Raw genomic sequence first — 13,595 nt, 5'->3', positions numbered from 1 at the left:
ATTAGCACCGGGATAATTTAACCACTACCTCCAAGTGCTGATGTTTTATGATAAGGAGACATGGAGTTGCAGCCAGAGGTACAATGGGAGTCTTTGTGGCTCATGCTACATGGATAGTACACAACCAAAAAGCTGTGTAATTTGTTGAGGGTGAGGTTTTTTTTTCTCTCTCTCTAATCTCACTCCTCTGTGCCTCAGCATTGTGGATACGTGATGAAACCTGACTGAATGCAGGTGTTGTTTGCTCTAGCACTCTTTCTGTTTGCAAGTCATCATCTAATCCAAACAGTGTCTAATTCATCAGGACATTTATCTGCGAGAGTGCTGGTAGCTTTGGAGCTTTTTTTTGTTAGATTTGGTGAAAACAAACAGTATAATTTGATTTGAAAACATAAAAGTTACTGGAGCAGGTATAAGGATGATTAAATGGGTATTATGGGACTTATTTATGTTTTAATATGTCATCTTTAACTTAGTGATGGCACGCCATTAGTCGCTGCACACTCTGCACTCTGGTGGTCTGTACATGGACCACTGACAGAGGTCAAAGGTGATGGGGTGAAGTGACGAACACTTCAAATACCTGTGAGATGTTAAGTGGCCTCAAGTAAACACCAGAGCCACTAAGCATTTCACCATCTTTCAGCTGGAAAGTCACTTCCTACGGTGATGACAAATCACCTGAAAACTCGGAATTTACACAGGCCTAGAACCCTGCACGTGTGTGTGTGCATGTGTGTGTGCGCGTGCATGCGTGTGTGTTATGTGATGTGGCGGCTGTTTAGAGTTTCAGGTGATTAAGAAGCAAGAGTGCATATCCGCATGATAACACTCCCCAAGTGCATGCTGTGTGAAGTGAAGCATGCTCCAGTCTGGTGACATGCACAATTGACTCTCTTAGTCACCCCAAGACAGCAGCACATGCTAGAAGATACGTGTGTGTGTGTGTGTGTGTGTGTGTGTGTGTGTGTGTGTGTGTGACAGCGTGTATTTAGATGTGCAGCCTTTACATTGAGTGTTCTCCCCCACAGATCAAGGGCCCAATCCCTAATTAAAGTGTGGTGTGATTTAGTGGACTTTTTTTTTTTTTTTACTATGAAATATATTTTATGAGCTTAAGATGCAAGGACTGATGGTATGTGACAGCTTGGCTATGGGTTTTACATAAATTTGTTAACATAAAGTTTGTACACACTGGAGTAATGACGACACACGATGGGTCAAAGTTCCAAAAAGCTAATTTTTCATTATTTTCCATGTCAATATATGATACGCAACATATCCAAAATTTAGATGACCAATTTAGAGACTAAATAGTACAGTAAAGGAAAAGTATATCCTATTCTGCTTTTGACACACTGTTAATATAATTTCTTTAATATGGGTTTCAGTGGAGATTTTTAGTGTCCCATCATATCAATGTTGTTTGAGAGGCTTTCCCACCCTGACGAGAATAAAAACACTAAATACTTGGTAATTCTGGGGCACAAAAATGGTCAAATTTAAAGACCGTCACAAAATATCAGCAATCTGCAGCTTCAATACAAAAATACTGGTGTTGATATCAGCCTTCAAAAACCCAGATCGGTTGAACTCTCGTACCTATTAGTTCTCAAAGCTTATGGTGAAGCCTGTGGTTGGGTGAAGGTTGTGGACAAATAGACGCAGTGTGGTGTTGAGGCGACGGCGTCCGGCCCGCCTGCTGCACCTACTGTGTGTTTTCCATGAGTCAGAGTGGGCGTCATCCGGGCGCGGGGATGCCAGCGTCCAGAAGCTCTCTCCATCTGTCGCCCGTTTCTCCACCTGGTGGGCAGCATTTGTTTCTTTCATTCGTTCATGTCTTTGTTCCCGCCTGTTTTTCTGCATCACACTGACATACAGTACAACAAGGAGGATGAGGCAAAGCGTGTATCACATTGAATTTTTTTATTTTTTATTTCAAAGACATTTTATGAATACTCAATGAATCCATTCAGAAAGTTAAGTTGGTTGCTTTGAGATGAACAGACTTTTGTAAAGCAACAGTCCCTCACTGTGAGACAGAAAACACTTGGGGAAAAAAATATTGATACAAACTTTTTTTTTTTTACATTTTGAGATAAACAGAGTTTTGTAAACCAACAGTTCTTTGAGTAAGAAGCTCTAGATTAAAAATAACACTTGGAAAAAAATTATTGAAATCAGATATACAAACTTGTTTTTCTTTTTGCGCAACACACTTGGTTCATGTAAACAGAAGTAGTGCAAAAAAAAGTGACTGTTAGAGAAATGAGAAAATCCACTTTGGAACATTTTGGCATTTAGCGCATACAGAGTGAGCGTACAGTAAAACAAACAGAACTGAACTTTCACTCGAAGGAAGTGAGAAGGCACCGTTTTTGCTGCTGCGAAGGTAAAACTGTGTGTAACTTAAGGCTTCAAGTCTGCTCAAACCTTGTACTTCACCTTTCCGATCTCGCTGATCACACAGATATGCTGGAGGGAGTGGAGAGGGGGAGAAAGAGAAATGTCTATGAGTCACTCTGGTGTTAAATCACCCAGATTCCCTTTCAAAAGTTGATAGAAAGTCTCTGAAATATGCTTCAACCCTTCTTGTCTAAAGACTAGATATTTTTGCATTTGATGATGGCAAAATATTTACATAGGATACCTATAATTTTAACATCCTGCACTATGGGAAGATGGGAAGCATGTTCTGATACACTCTATATGCCGTATTTGGAAGGCTGAGGCAATATTGCAATATTTTGAAAGCTGTAAAGTTAATCTATAAAGATATGACATTTTCATTAATCTAAGTTTGAGCGCCCCAGGGGGTCAACTCATATTTCTTCTGTAGGATAAAGAGAGATAAGAGGGGAAGCTTTGACTCTGCCAGATAAGCAGATCCTAACCTTACATTCCACCGGTCACCCTCCTTCCAACTCACTGTAATGAATACCACAAAAAAAAAAGAAATGCTGACAGACGCCGGGATGCACGCAAACACACATACAGTACATGCTGCTTACACACCCATGCACACACACACACACACACACACACACACGCACACACACACACACACATACAAAGCTGTGGGAGTCAGTCTGGGCATAGTGTTTCACATGAGTCAGAGGCAGACTTCAGGCCAAGACTTTACAGATATAAGGACGGCAAGAGTTCATGAAGGTATGCACTTCCTGATTTCAGCCTAACATGCTAGGAGTACCGGCCTGAAATACAGTGCCATGGGCCCAACAAAGACAGACAGAGGTGGAAAGTAACTAAGTACATTTACTCAAGTACTTAAGTACAATGTTGAGGTACTGGCACTTTACTTGAGTATTTCCATTTTGTGAGACTTTATACTTTCACTCCACTACATCTCAGAGAGAAATATTGTACTTTTTACTCTTTGTCTGATGGCTGCAGTTACTAGTTACTTTGCAGATTAAGGTTTTACATGCAAAACATATGATAAGCTCATAAAATATGTTGCATTATTAGAGTTTAAACTCCCCAACAGTATATGGAGCAGTTAGACCAACAACATTAAAATACTTCTTACAGGTTAATGCATCCATAATTTAACACTCTGAAAGAATGAGTAGTTTTGCTTTTGATACTTAAGTACATTTTACTTCTAATACTTCTATAATTTAGTAAATTTTTGAATGCAGAACCTTTACTTTTAATGAATTATTTTTCCATTATGGTATTGCTACTTTTACTTAAGGATATGACACTTTTTTCCACCACTGAAGACAGACACACACCTTACACACACTACACGCATTTCCCCACTCCATACGCACACACACACACACACACACACACACCAACCACCCACAGCCTCACACAGACAGACAGGGTAAGTGATTTGCTGGTTTGCCTACATGTAAAGTCTCCTCCAATGGGAGGATACCTGTTGTGTGAGTTTCGGTTTCAGGGAGAGGAGTGTGTCTCTTTGATTTACTGTGTTTACTCTCTCCCCTCCTGTCTCTTTCATCCCTTTCACACAGCTCTTCAAAAGGTCATGTGCAGTGCAGCAGCGAAGGTAGAGACAGGACTTACATTCAGGTCACGGAAATATTCGTTATAGTCCAGGGCATAACCAACGACGAAGCGGTTGGGGATTTCAAATCCGACATCTATCGAAGCAAACACAGACATGTATATATTAGAGAGTAACATGAAGTACATAAATGCAGTCTATATGCTTTCAGATTTGTGCTACTTGATACTCGCAGCCAAGCGGAACAGTGGGATGGATGACATTATAACATGAAGCACTTACAGTCTGTGAGACTTTCAGCTATGTTGGGGACTCTCTTCACCAGCAGACTGAAACACAAATCACAAATCAACCACTTGTACCATAATTTGTTTTCATTTTGTGCTATCAATCATTTTGTAAAAGCAGGTGCCATGCTTTTCAAATGGTAGACATTCATTTTGGAGGGTTTCCAAATGGAAAAGCAAAAGGAAAAATATCCATCTTCACTTCACCTAATTTTAAATCTTAAATCCTTATTTTTTATCAAAACAAGTGAAAGTATCTGCCAGTGGAGTGATACATTCACTTGTTTCCAGTGTAAATAATTTTGTTTCAAGGATTTTCTTGAACCAAATTATATTTTGTTCATACTAGTGTCAGCCTTGTTTCAAGATATTCAACCCTTGTTTCAGGAAAAAGTGAAACTGCATTGAAAACAAGTGGAATTATCTGGCCCAGTTGGTAGGCAGGTGTTTTTAAGAAAAGTAAGATTTTAATACTCAACATTTGACTAAATTACTTCTTAAGATGGACATTTTTGCATTGTTGTCCCGATCATTAACATTGGGAACTGACTCCTGCTACATGTTAACACTTAAACAGCGTTCCACATAAAGAAGGAAATAAACATTCAGCAGGAACCATGTGTGGGGGCAGATGCTTATCTGGTCTCTGCGGTCTCGCAGTTCATATAGGAACTGCCCACGGACACGAGATAGGGACTGTGGAAGAGTGATATCTTCTTCTTGTGTTCGTCACACACTTGGCATTTCCCCTGGTGGAGAGAGAGAGAGCCGACTGAGAGAACTGACTCACCCCGCGACCTTGACCATCTTGGGTTGAAAGGTCTCCACATGCTTCAGAAGGGCCTTCATGGTCTTTCCTGTGTCAACTATCGCCTTGGGGAAGGGAAGAGCGAAAGAAAGGGAGAGATGGAGAGAGAGAGAGAGAGAGAGAGAGAGTGCTTGAATGCTTTCATAGAGGAGAGAAACACAATAGCAAATCAACAATAAAGTCCAGCTAAATGACGGCCTAATCTGCAGATTATAGTAAAAATAGTTTCCCCTAGCCTCGCTATTAGCAAATTAAAAACACCTACAATTAGTATTGATTATGTGCAATATCTGGCTGTGTTGCACATACGCAGCGCATATTCCACAGTGTCACACTTATATAATCTGTTATATAAAGTGTTGTTTTTCCATATACACAGCACATTTTCCAGTGCAAGTAAGTGTTGATCTTTCAGTGGCAATTATTTGGAGTTGACAAGTGTTGATTGGAGAGTTGTTTTCGCACTCACTGACCTGATCTGGCTCTGGGGCGGCTGTTCAAAACTATATAAAAGTGATAAATTATCTCTGATTGGTGTGGTGACATATAAATACTGGCACAGCGTTGATTTTTACACTTTGTGATATCGTGCTTATGCATGGCTGACTTCAGTCCAGAAACTTTTCACAGCTGAAACATGATCTCAAAGGGAAAAGACCTCGCTCTTTTTGTCCTTTTGTAGCCCAGCAGCAAAAGAGATGTGGTCTTTACAAGCATAAAGGCTTCTCAATCAACAAGACAAAGAGGAGTGCAAACATTTCAAGGCAACAATAGCATCAAACAAGCTAGTAATTTGAAAGGGAATACTTGCTTTTCATTTGCTTTAACGTAATGATGGAATTAATGCAGATAAAAGATACATTAATACAGAAAGATAATGTTTACACTCACCTCAACAATGAGCACATTCTTGGTAACATGTAAAAAAAACAGTAATGCATTTGTTAAGCATCATCTTTGAGTTTTTAACATCACAATACTGTCCTTGCATAGTAATATAAAGGTTTTAACAGTGTTGTTTCTAAAAAACATTTCTTAGAGACAGTATCTATAGCAACAGTCGGCTGTATCTTCAGTGCCTTAACGAAAACACAGACATCTCATTATGTTCTTCCCAATAATGAACATTTGTGTCTACAGTGAGCAAAAAGTCACTTCTAAGTGTCCAGGCGTCACACACTTTCCCCGCTGCCGGGTTTCAAGTGACTCCTTGTTCCCTTGGCTGGGTGTATGGGCTCTTTGTGAGGCCAGTGGAGAGTATCTATGGTTCGGGGAGAGTGATCGGAGAGAATGCAGGCACCCGGCCAATGTTCCCAGTCTACACCTGAACACTGTTACGTAACACTCAGAGAGAGTAGAGGAGGACAAGTGTGGAAAGAAACAACAAGAAAACTCATAACTAACCTGTTTTGCTGCACGCTGCACACAGTAAATGTCGGTCAGGCAACAACTGTCACATCAGCAGTTTTTTGCCTCATGTCATATTCATGGCTGTGTTAAATTCAAACTTAAAGTCGCAATGAAACCGCATTTTAAGAGCGTCTTACTTCCTTAATGTGATGTATTTCCTGTTGAAACAGGATATTGGGGCTGGACATAATGCGGGGAAAGATCATTCAAAAGTATAAACCAATGGGAGATCAGTTAGGGAGAGAAAGACAGTTTTATTTGATGGGAGGGGCGCACGGGCGGGACTGTTGAAAAATCTGTGATGGTTTTATTGGTTGGAATTTTAATGTACGCCTCCTGGTACATGATGAAGTCACCACTAACGAGTTTCTGTTTTCAGAACGAGCTAAAGATGTCATTTCAGCGTGACTTTAACTCCTCAGATTACCATAATGACACCTGGGATTAAGAAATATAAGTAGCCTACTATGAATCCAAAGAGAGACGCTGTTTAATAGGAATTGCATTAAAAACTCTGCAACTTCCAACAACGACTGACGAACGCTGCTGCTGGTCGGTGTTCAACTCATGGAAACCGGAGAACTTCCCCATGCCACCTCACACTCCAACACAACATTTACTTCTGCTATGCTGACATTATAAATACTACCGAACTGTGTTGTGAGTGTCTCCACATTCAGCAGAAAAACACCATAATGTACCTGGAATTGTGACTCAACAAGGTGTCTGTTTAAAGCCTACAAAGACTGAGCCGATGACTAATAATCCACGGGAATATCTGTTTTGAGAAGTGTGAGACTCTGTGGGGGGGTCTGCGTTTAACATTCCCATCAAGCTGAAGGATAGTAATAAGAGCTGACCTTACTGATACACACTCATCTACACTGGAGTGATTCATGTTTTCTGTGCAAGGTGCTTATCGGCCTTTTTTGAGCAAACATTGTTTTTTTTGTTTTTTTTATTCTGTTTGACCTTTTTACCCTGAGCAAAAATGCGTCTTAGCTAAATGCTGATTCTGTGGTGGAGATGGGTTTTTTTTTTTTTACACGTTTGAGTGTGTGACTGTCTAAAGCCAGTCTCAGAGAATAATTTCACAAGGAGAGATAATTCCTGGTGATTAAATGAACTGCGTCCTCTGTGGACTCCTCACTCCTCCCTACTGGAACTTTACAGAGATGAACAGTCAGCAAATTTGCCCTGTGGGAGCATTCCATCGCCCTAAATGTCTGATTCACAGCCGCGCTGGTGAAGGGCAAACCACCGCTAACAAAGTGACAGTCATAAGGTGAGCACACAGAGGACGGCTGTGAGGAGAGAGCTTCCAATGTATAACTGGGTATATGGAAGAATATACTATGTGTTTAGGTACATGGGCAGGGTTGGGCAATAGCGTTATGTATTATAAATGCAAAAAAATGTAACTGTATTCCTTTACATTACCTAAAAAAATGAATGTCTTCTGATTACAGATACATAAAAATTAGAGGATTACTTCTGGGAGTAAGCAAGATATGTGTGTTTATATGTACAGTATGTGTGTGTGTGTGTGTGTGTGTGTGTGTGTGTGTGTGTGTGTGTGTTCATCCTCCCAGTCATTTTGAAGATTACCTCCTGACAGTTGAACTGACGGCTCCCTCTTGAGGCCAGGATAGTTTCTCTCAAAGACTCAAAATACTGAAACGGATAATGCCCCCTCCACACGCACACACAAACACACACACACACACACACACACACACACACACACACACACACACAACCTCCATAATGTGTTCAAAACCAAGTTTACATGCTTAGCTAAACACACCTTTCCCCGCAGGAAAGACAGATCTCGGCTTCCTATGATGTGCAGGTCTTCTGTCGATTGGTCATTCTGGGCAGAGAAATAACAAAAATGGAGAGATAATTCATGTGATGCAATTGTGCTCTCTCACATTGATGTAAATAGCTGCAGTACAGATGTAGCTATTGTAAAAGTCCCACTTTTTACTGTATGGTTGCTGAACTACTGCTGCACTTGTACTCCATCCCTAAGGAAAAAATCTAGTTTTGCTTGGACACTAGAGTTTTGTGTTACAGTATACTAACTCGGTTCTACTGTATAACATTCAAGAAAGAATCGTCTGCAGCGCTAAAGCTGGATACATGCAGTATAAATGCATGGAGGGGGACTTCTGCCTCGACTAACACTGTATGAAGGTAGACCACAATATTAGCCTTCACATAAACAGAGACAGGGACTTTCTTTCCCTCTCAGAAACTCGGCCCCGAGCCTTGAAGAACGCTGCCTTTGAAGTTAGAATTGGTTGGCTACAGATGCATCACTGGGATAAGAGAAGCAGTGACATGGACAAAATCCTGAGCCTGGGGGCAGGTCACATGACTCCATCATGACCAGGGAGATCGACTTAACAGTGTCATCGCTCACACTGTCCTTAGTGTCTAGTGCTGCTCGACGCCATGTTTTTTGTTGACAAATAATGCTGCGTGAGTCTGAATTTGCAAAAAACAAAAGTAAAATGTTTACAAGCCACAGAAACCCGTTTAATATAGGAGTAAAACAGGTATCTTAACAGGGTTTGTCATAATCAGAGTGTGAGCTTATCTGGGTTATTCTAACCAAGTTATGATATGATGATATATTACATGCATCGACCCAAAACAGGCTGACTTGAGTATTTCACATGCAGCCAGTTAGCATTGATCAACAACCCTATCAACTCCCTGCAGACAGACCCTGCAGAGATATTCTGGTCATTATGTGCTATGAGGCAGTAAAAATCCTATTTTTTGCCCGGTTAAGGAATCATGTGATTTTACAGTATGACTTCACACTTGTCTAATTGATCCACTGAGGCACAAGACAATCTGTAATTCAACTGAGACCTTCCCCTGTCCTGCAGCTACTTAAATTTAGATTCTGGAATGAAAAATAGTGAGTCCCCCCCTTCGGCTGTGGAGGGACAGGAGGAATGTGACCACATGCAGAGAAATGTGAATCGGATCATTTGTCAGGTCTGTCACACACTGTCCTCAGCATGTGCGTGTGTGTGTGTGTGTGTGTGTGTGTGTGTGTGTGTGTGTGTGACAGGCCTTGACGTTTCAGACAGAGACCGTCCTGGGATGACCCTAAAGCTGTGTGCCAAAACACACACTATCCCAACAAGAGGGAGGGATACACAGTAAGGAGTCACTATTTTATATGCAGTGGAGCGATCCTCCATTAAGGAACAAAGTGACAAAGTAAACAAGAGCCTGTAATGATGCATCAACACAAACTGATAGTCAACCATGCAGTGTGTGAACCTGGTTATATCACTCCCAAGGTTAATTCTTCAGTATTTCACTCTGCACAATCGATTTCCCTATTAAACATGAACAACAGTGACATCTGCTGGCCACATTGGGACTGTCTACCAGTCTGGGACAGGGTTAGATAAAAAATGAGGAACTGTCTGAAGCCTAAATGTATTGTAGAGGAACTTTTAGTTACTTTTCTGAGCCATCTGTGTGAAATTGTAAATAAATATGCACTGATGCTGTATCTCTTTATTCTCATTTCCTTCCCTTTTTTTTTTTTAATCTTTCTTCCATCTTTAATTTGTAATCTAACTGCTGATTTTCTTCAATACAGAAATACAAAAACAAATTTAGTCATGAATTGCCGATTAGATCCTGAGGAATATACACCACTCATATAACATAATATAAGGAACTGTGTCTAATCATTATTCAGCTGAATTTCTTGTTCCCCTCTCTCTGTTTATTTTATTTTATTTGGCTTTCCTTGTTGTATCCTGGTATGGAATGTTGGGTTCTATCTCTGTAATGTAATCTGTAATGTATGAAATCATAATACAAAAAATACATATGCACAGAAAAATCTGCATGAACATCTCAGATAAAAATAATAATGTGGCCTTTTGAGGTTTGATTCCATCTTATTTCTTCAGTTTTTCATCTTACATTACAGCCTACTTTGTGCATCAGTGCGCTGTCCGCTGCAGTTCTCCTACCAGGTAGCTCTTCAGACGGATGAACTCCACCCGGGTCTCCAGGTACTTGTTGGAGTTGCGGCTGAGGACCTTGATGAACTCCACCAGGTCTGAGCAGAACTTGTAGCCGCCCTTCAGGACACACAGCGCCACAATGTCATGGTCCCCGATGTCATCCATGATGTGGCGGGCCAGACGCTCGATCCTGCAGGAGCAATTACAAGTATATCACCAGCAAATTAAAAAAAAATCTCACTCTGCATTTGTGTGTGTTCCTAGGGCTGGGTGATATGTTTGAAAATCAATATCACGATAAATGAACCGAATGGTAATGGTAAGCTGTGATGTAAGAAAAAACCCTGAAATTTACAAATAATATTCCAACCATACCTCATTTTGTCAGAGTTTTAAAATAAAATTAGCTTGTTATCATCAATTTAGACAGCAGAATTGTGTGTCACAATATATTTTGTGTAATATTTTTTATTACACATAAAATAGTCATCAAAGAGAAGTCAAATACAATGTGACTTCTCTTTCTCACCATTACCCTATAATAACCACATAATGTAGTCTGTTACCTGTCCATGATCACCCCATGTGGAATGTAAACACTCTCAATATCTTCATGGTAGTGCTCTGGGTAAGTGAACAGGTCCAGACTGTATCCTGGCCAGTCATCTTTAATCTGGGATGGAGAGCATGCTGTTAGGAGAGGAAATGACTTCTCATGCAATATGTGACAGGGAACGGCCAAATGATTAAGAACGCTGTTTAACACTAGAAGAGCTGATGGATTTCTGAAGGCGTGAAATATATTTATGACTACTATTTCTTTGCATATTTTCAACTGGGTTAAACAGAAACTGGGTCTAGGAAAAGTCATGGAGAGACATTTTGACAGCTGAGATTTTTCAATACTAGAATTCAAAACAGCTGTCAATCTAAGTGTATAATCTGCTCAGATAGGTCAGAGCTAGAAATTAGGATGTGTTTTTGGTCGATTTTCCTGGGAAATAAAGATTATATGTAAAGTATACATATTTCTAAACGTTAAAGTGAAGCAACACGATGATGATTGATGGCCCTTTTCACAGCCTGCAACCTGTAAGCTCAAAGTGGCGACTGCTATTGACTTTAACCTGATTACATTATAGAGCTGGAAGTGAGTGTAAAGCAAAACCTTTAGAGATGATTCAATCAAATCATGATTTACAACAGAGGGAAATCATTCAGGGAACAAAAAACAAACAAACAAACATATATATATTCAAATCATACACTATTTTAAATATCTGAATCTGTTATGTTCCAACTAGCTTTATAAAGATTATTTAAGACTTTGTTAAACTTTGACATGCTTTACTGGCTTCTCTGTTTTGTTACAACACAGGTTTAGCTGAATAAATCTTTAGATAAGTGTCTTTATTCTGCTTATGTTGCAGGTTGGGTTGCAAAATACACAGACATGATCTAAAGTAGTGAACAGAGCACCAGATGTTGTGTTCAACATACCACAATTCCCCCTTTCATCCCTCTGTTTTCCATCTCTGGTGATGCTGTCCAGATGAAAATGGTCTTCACTCAGGGAAAGAGACTCAGGATGGGACAGGAATGGACTTCAGTGGACTACAATAGAAATACAAAAAAATAAAATAAATAGAGAGAGGCTTTCCCCATCCTCTGTAGTTACAGGCAAAAGGCCAACAGGCTTGAGATATACTAGCCTATACATTTGAAACCGTTAGAAAGGATAGTAATCCTATGATAAACTTTAGAAGAATACTATACAAATGTCACAGCAGAACTATAAGGTAACTAAAACTGTAAGTTAAGTTATACAGTATAGAACAAATTGGAATATTATAGAGATACCAGAGGACATAGAAAAAGTACGATAGCTTACTGTCACTATTGAGCCCCAGACACACTCACAGTCACGATAGGAATATTGTAGTGTTTTTTAATTAGGGAAGAGCGTTACTATGCTATAAAATAGTTAGACAGAAAAAAGTAGACAGAATTAATGGGTAAATCTAGATCGGAGACATTAAATTAATTAAAATCGTAGAGTAGATTAGTAGTCATTCTGTCTGTGCAGGTGAACAACTACTAAGCTAAACAACACTGTAAATGTAAATATACATCGCTTACCGTTTTAGCCCCTTTTCCAGCGAAAATGCAGCAAACAAAGAGAGAGATAATTCAGAAGGAAATGTGAAGTCCCTGCCGGCCACATGTGCTGCGGGATCACGCTCCAGTCATTTGTGTGAAAGGACGAGGTTGTTGCTTGTGGAGAATGAATGGATACGGAATGCCTCAATTAGGCATCTGAATTAGGGATAATCAGCTTCATGTGATGCCATGTTGTCTCTCCCTCAGTCAGGCACCACAGACCTGACTGAGGGAGAGTAAAAAAAACCCCCCCAAAAAAAACCATTGGGTTCAGATCCCAGGCAGTGGATTTTATTCAGCCAGAATGTGAGAAAGCACAAAGGAGTTTTCTTCCAAAATCCATCATCAGAGGGGAGGGGAAGGAAGGAAGGAAAGAAGGAAGTTAGGAGGGAAGGAAGAAAGGAATTCAGGAAGGAAGGAAGGAAGGAAGGAAGAAAGGGAGGAGCGCAGGATGGAAGAAAGGGGGAAAGAAGGAAGGATGTTAGGAGGAAAGGAAGGAAGGAGGGAGGGAAGTTAGGAGGGAGGGAAGAAAGGAATTCAGGAAGGAAGGAAGCTGGGAGGGAAGGAAAGAATTCAGGAAGGAAGGAAGGAAGAAAGGGAGGAGCGAAGGAAGGAAGAAAGGGGAAAGAAGGAAGGATGTTAGGAGGAAAAGAAGGAAGGAGGGGAAGGAAGGAAGGAAGGAAGAAAAAGAAAGAAAGAAAGAAAGAAATCCCATCACTTAATCACTTTAAAATACAGTACAGTAACATAATTCTTATTTTATTTTTTATTTTTATTTTTTTTACTCATATCTAATGGTGTCTCATTTTGTAACACAAAGCTCTTCAAATGTGTACAAAAATGTTTTCACTTTTAATCACAATAAACTAGATGCAGTAAGTAGGAAAACACTTCTGTTAAATTGACCATTGGGCAAATCTTGA

The 13,595-nt window shown here is 40.1% G+C and overlaps 1 protein-coding gene across 1 annotated transcript; it reads right to left on the bottom strand.

The window, feature by feature from the left end:
* Positions 1–1,952: 1,952 nt before the first annotated feature.
* Positions 1,953–12,753, bottom strand: prtfdc1a (phosphoribosyl transferase domain containing 1a). The gene is made up of 10 exons (XM_071541792.1): positions 12,652–12,753; positions 12,013–12,126; positions 11,079–11,185; positions 10,519–10,702; positions 8,310–8,375; positions 5,984–6,001; positions 5,075–5,157; positions 4,280–4,326; positions 4,057–4,133; positions 1,953–2,475 (listed from the first exon to the last, which is right to left on the bottom strand). The coding sequence occupies exons 2-10, from the start codon at positions 12,043–12,045 to the stop codon at positions 2,428–2,430; spliced, it is 663 nt and encodes a 220-aa protein (XP_071397893.1). The 5' UTR covers positions 12,046–12,126; positions 12,652–12,753; the 3' UTR covers positions 1,953–2,427.
* Positions 12,754–13,595: the final 842 nt, after the last annotated feature.

The sequence above is a fragment of the Centroberyx affinis genome, unplaced genomic scaffold, assembly GCF_046629955.1.
Source record: "Centroberyx affinis isolate AG114_WGS23_722 - 3 ecotype Tasmania unplaced genomic scaffold, CSIRO-AGI_Caff_v1 ptg003958l_1, whole genome shotgun sequence".
NCBI classification, from domain to species: domain Eukaryota; kingdom Metazoa; phylum Chordata; class Actinopteri; order Beryciformes; family Berycidae; genus Centroberyx; species Centroberyx affinis.
This window is presented reverse-complemented; position numbering and strand designations above follow the sequence as displayed.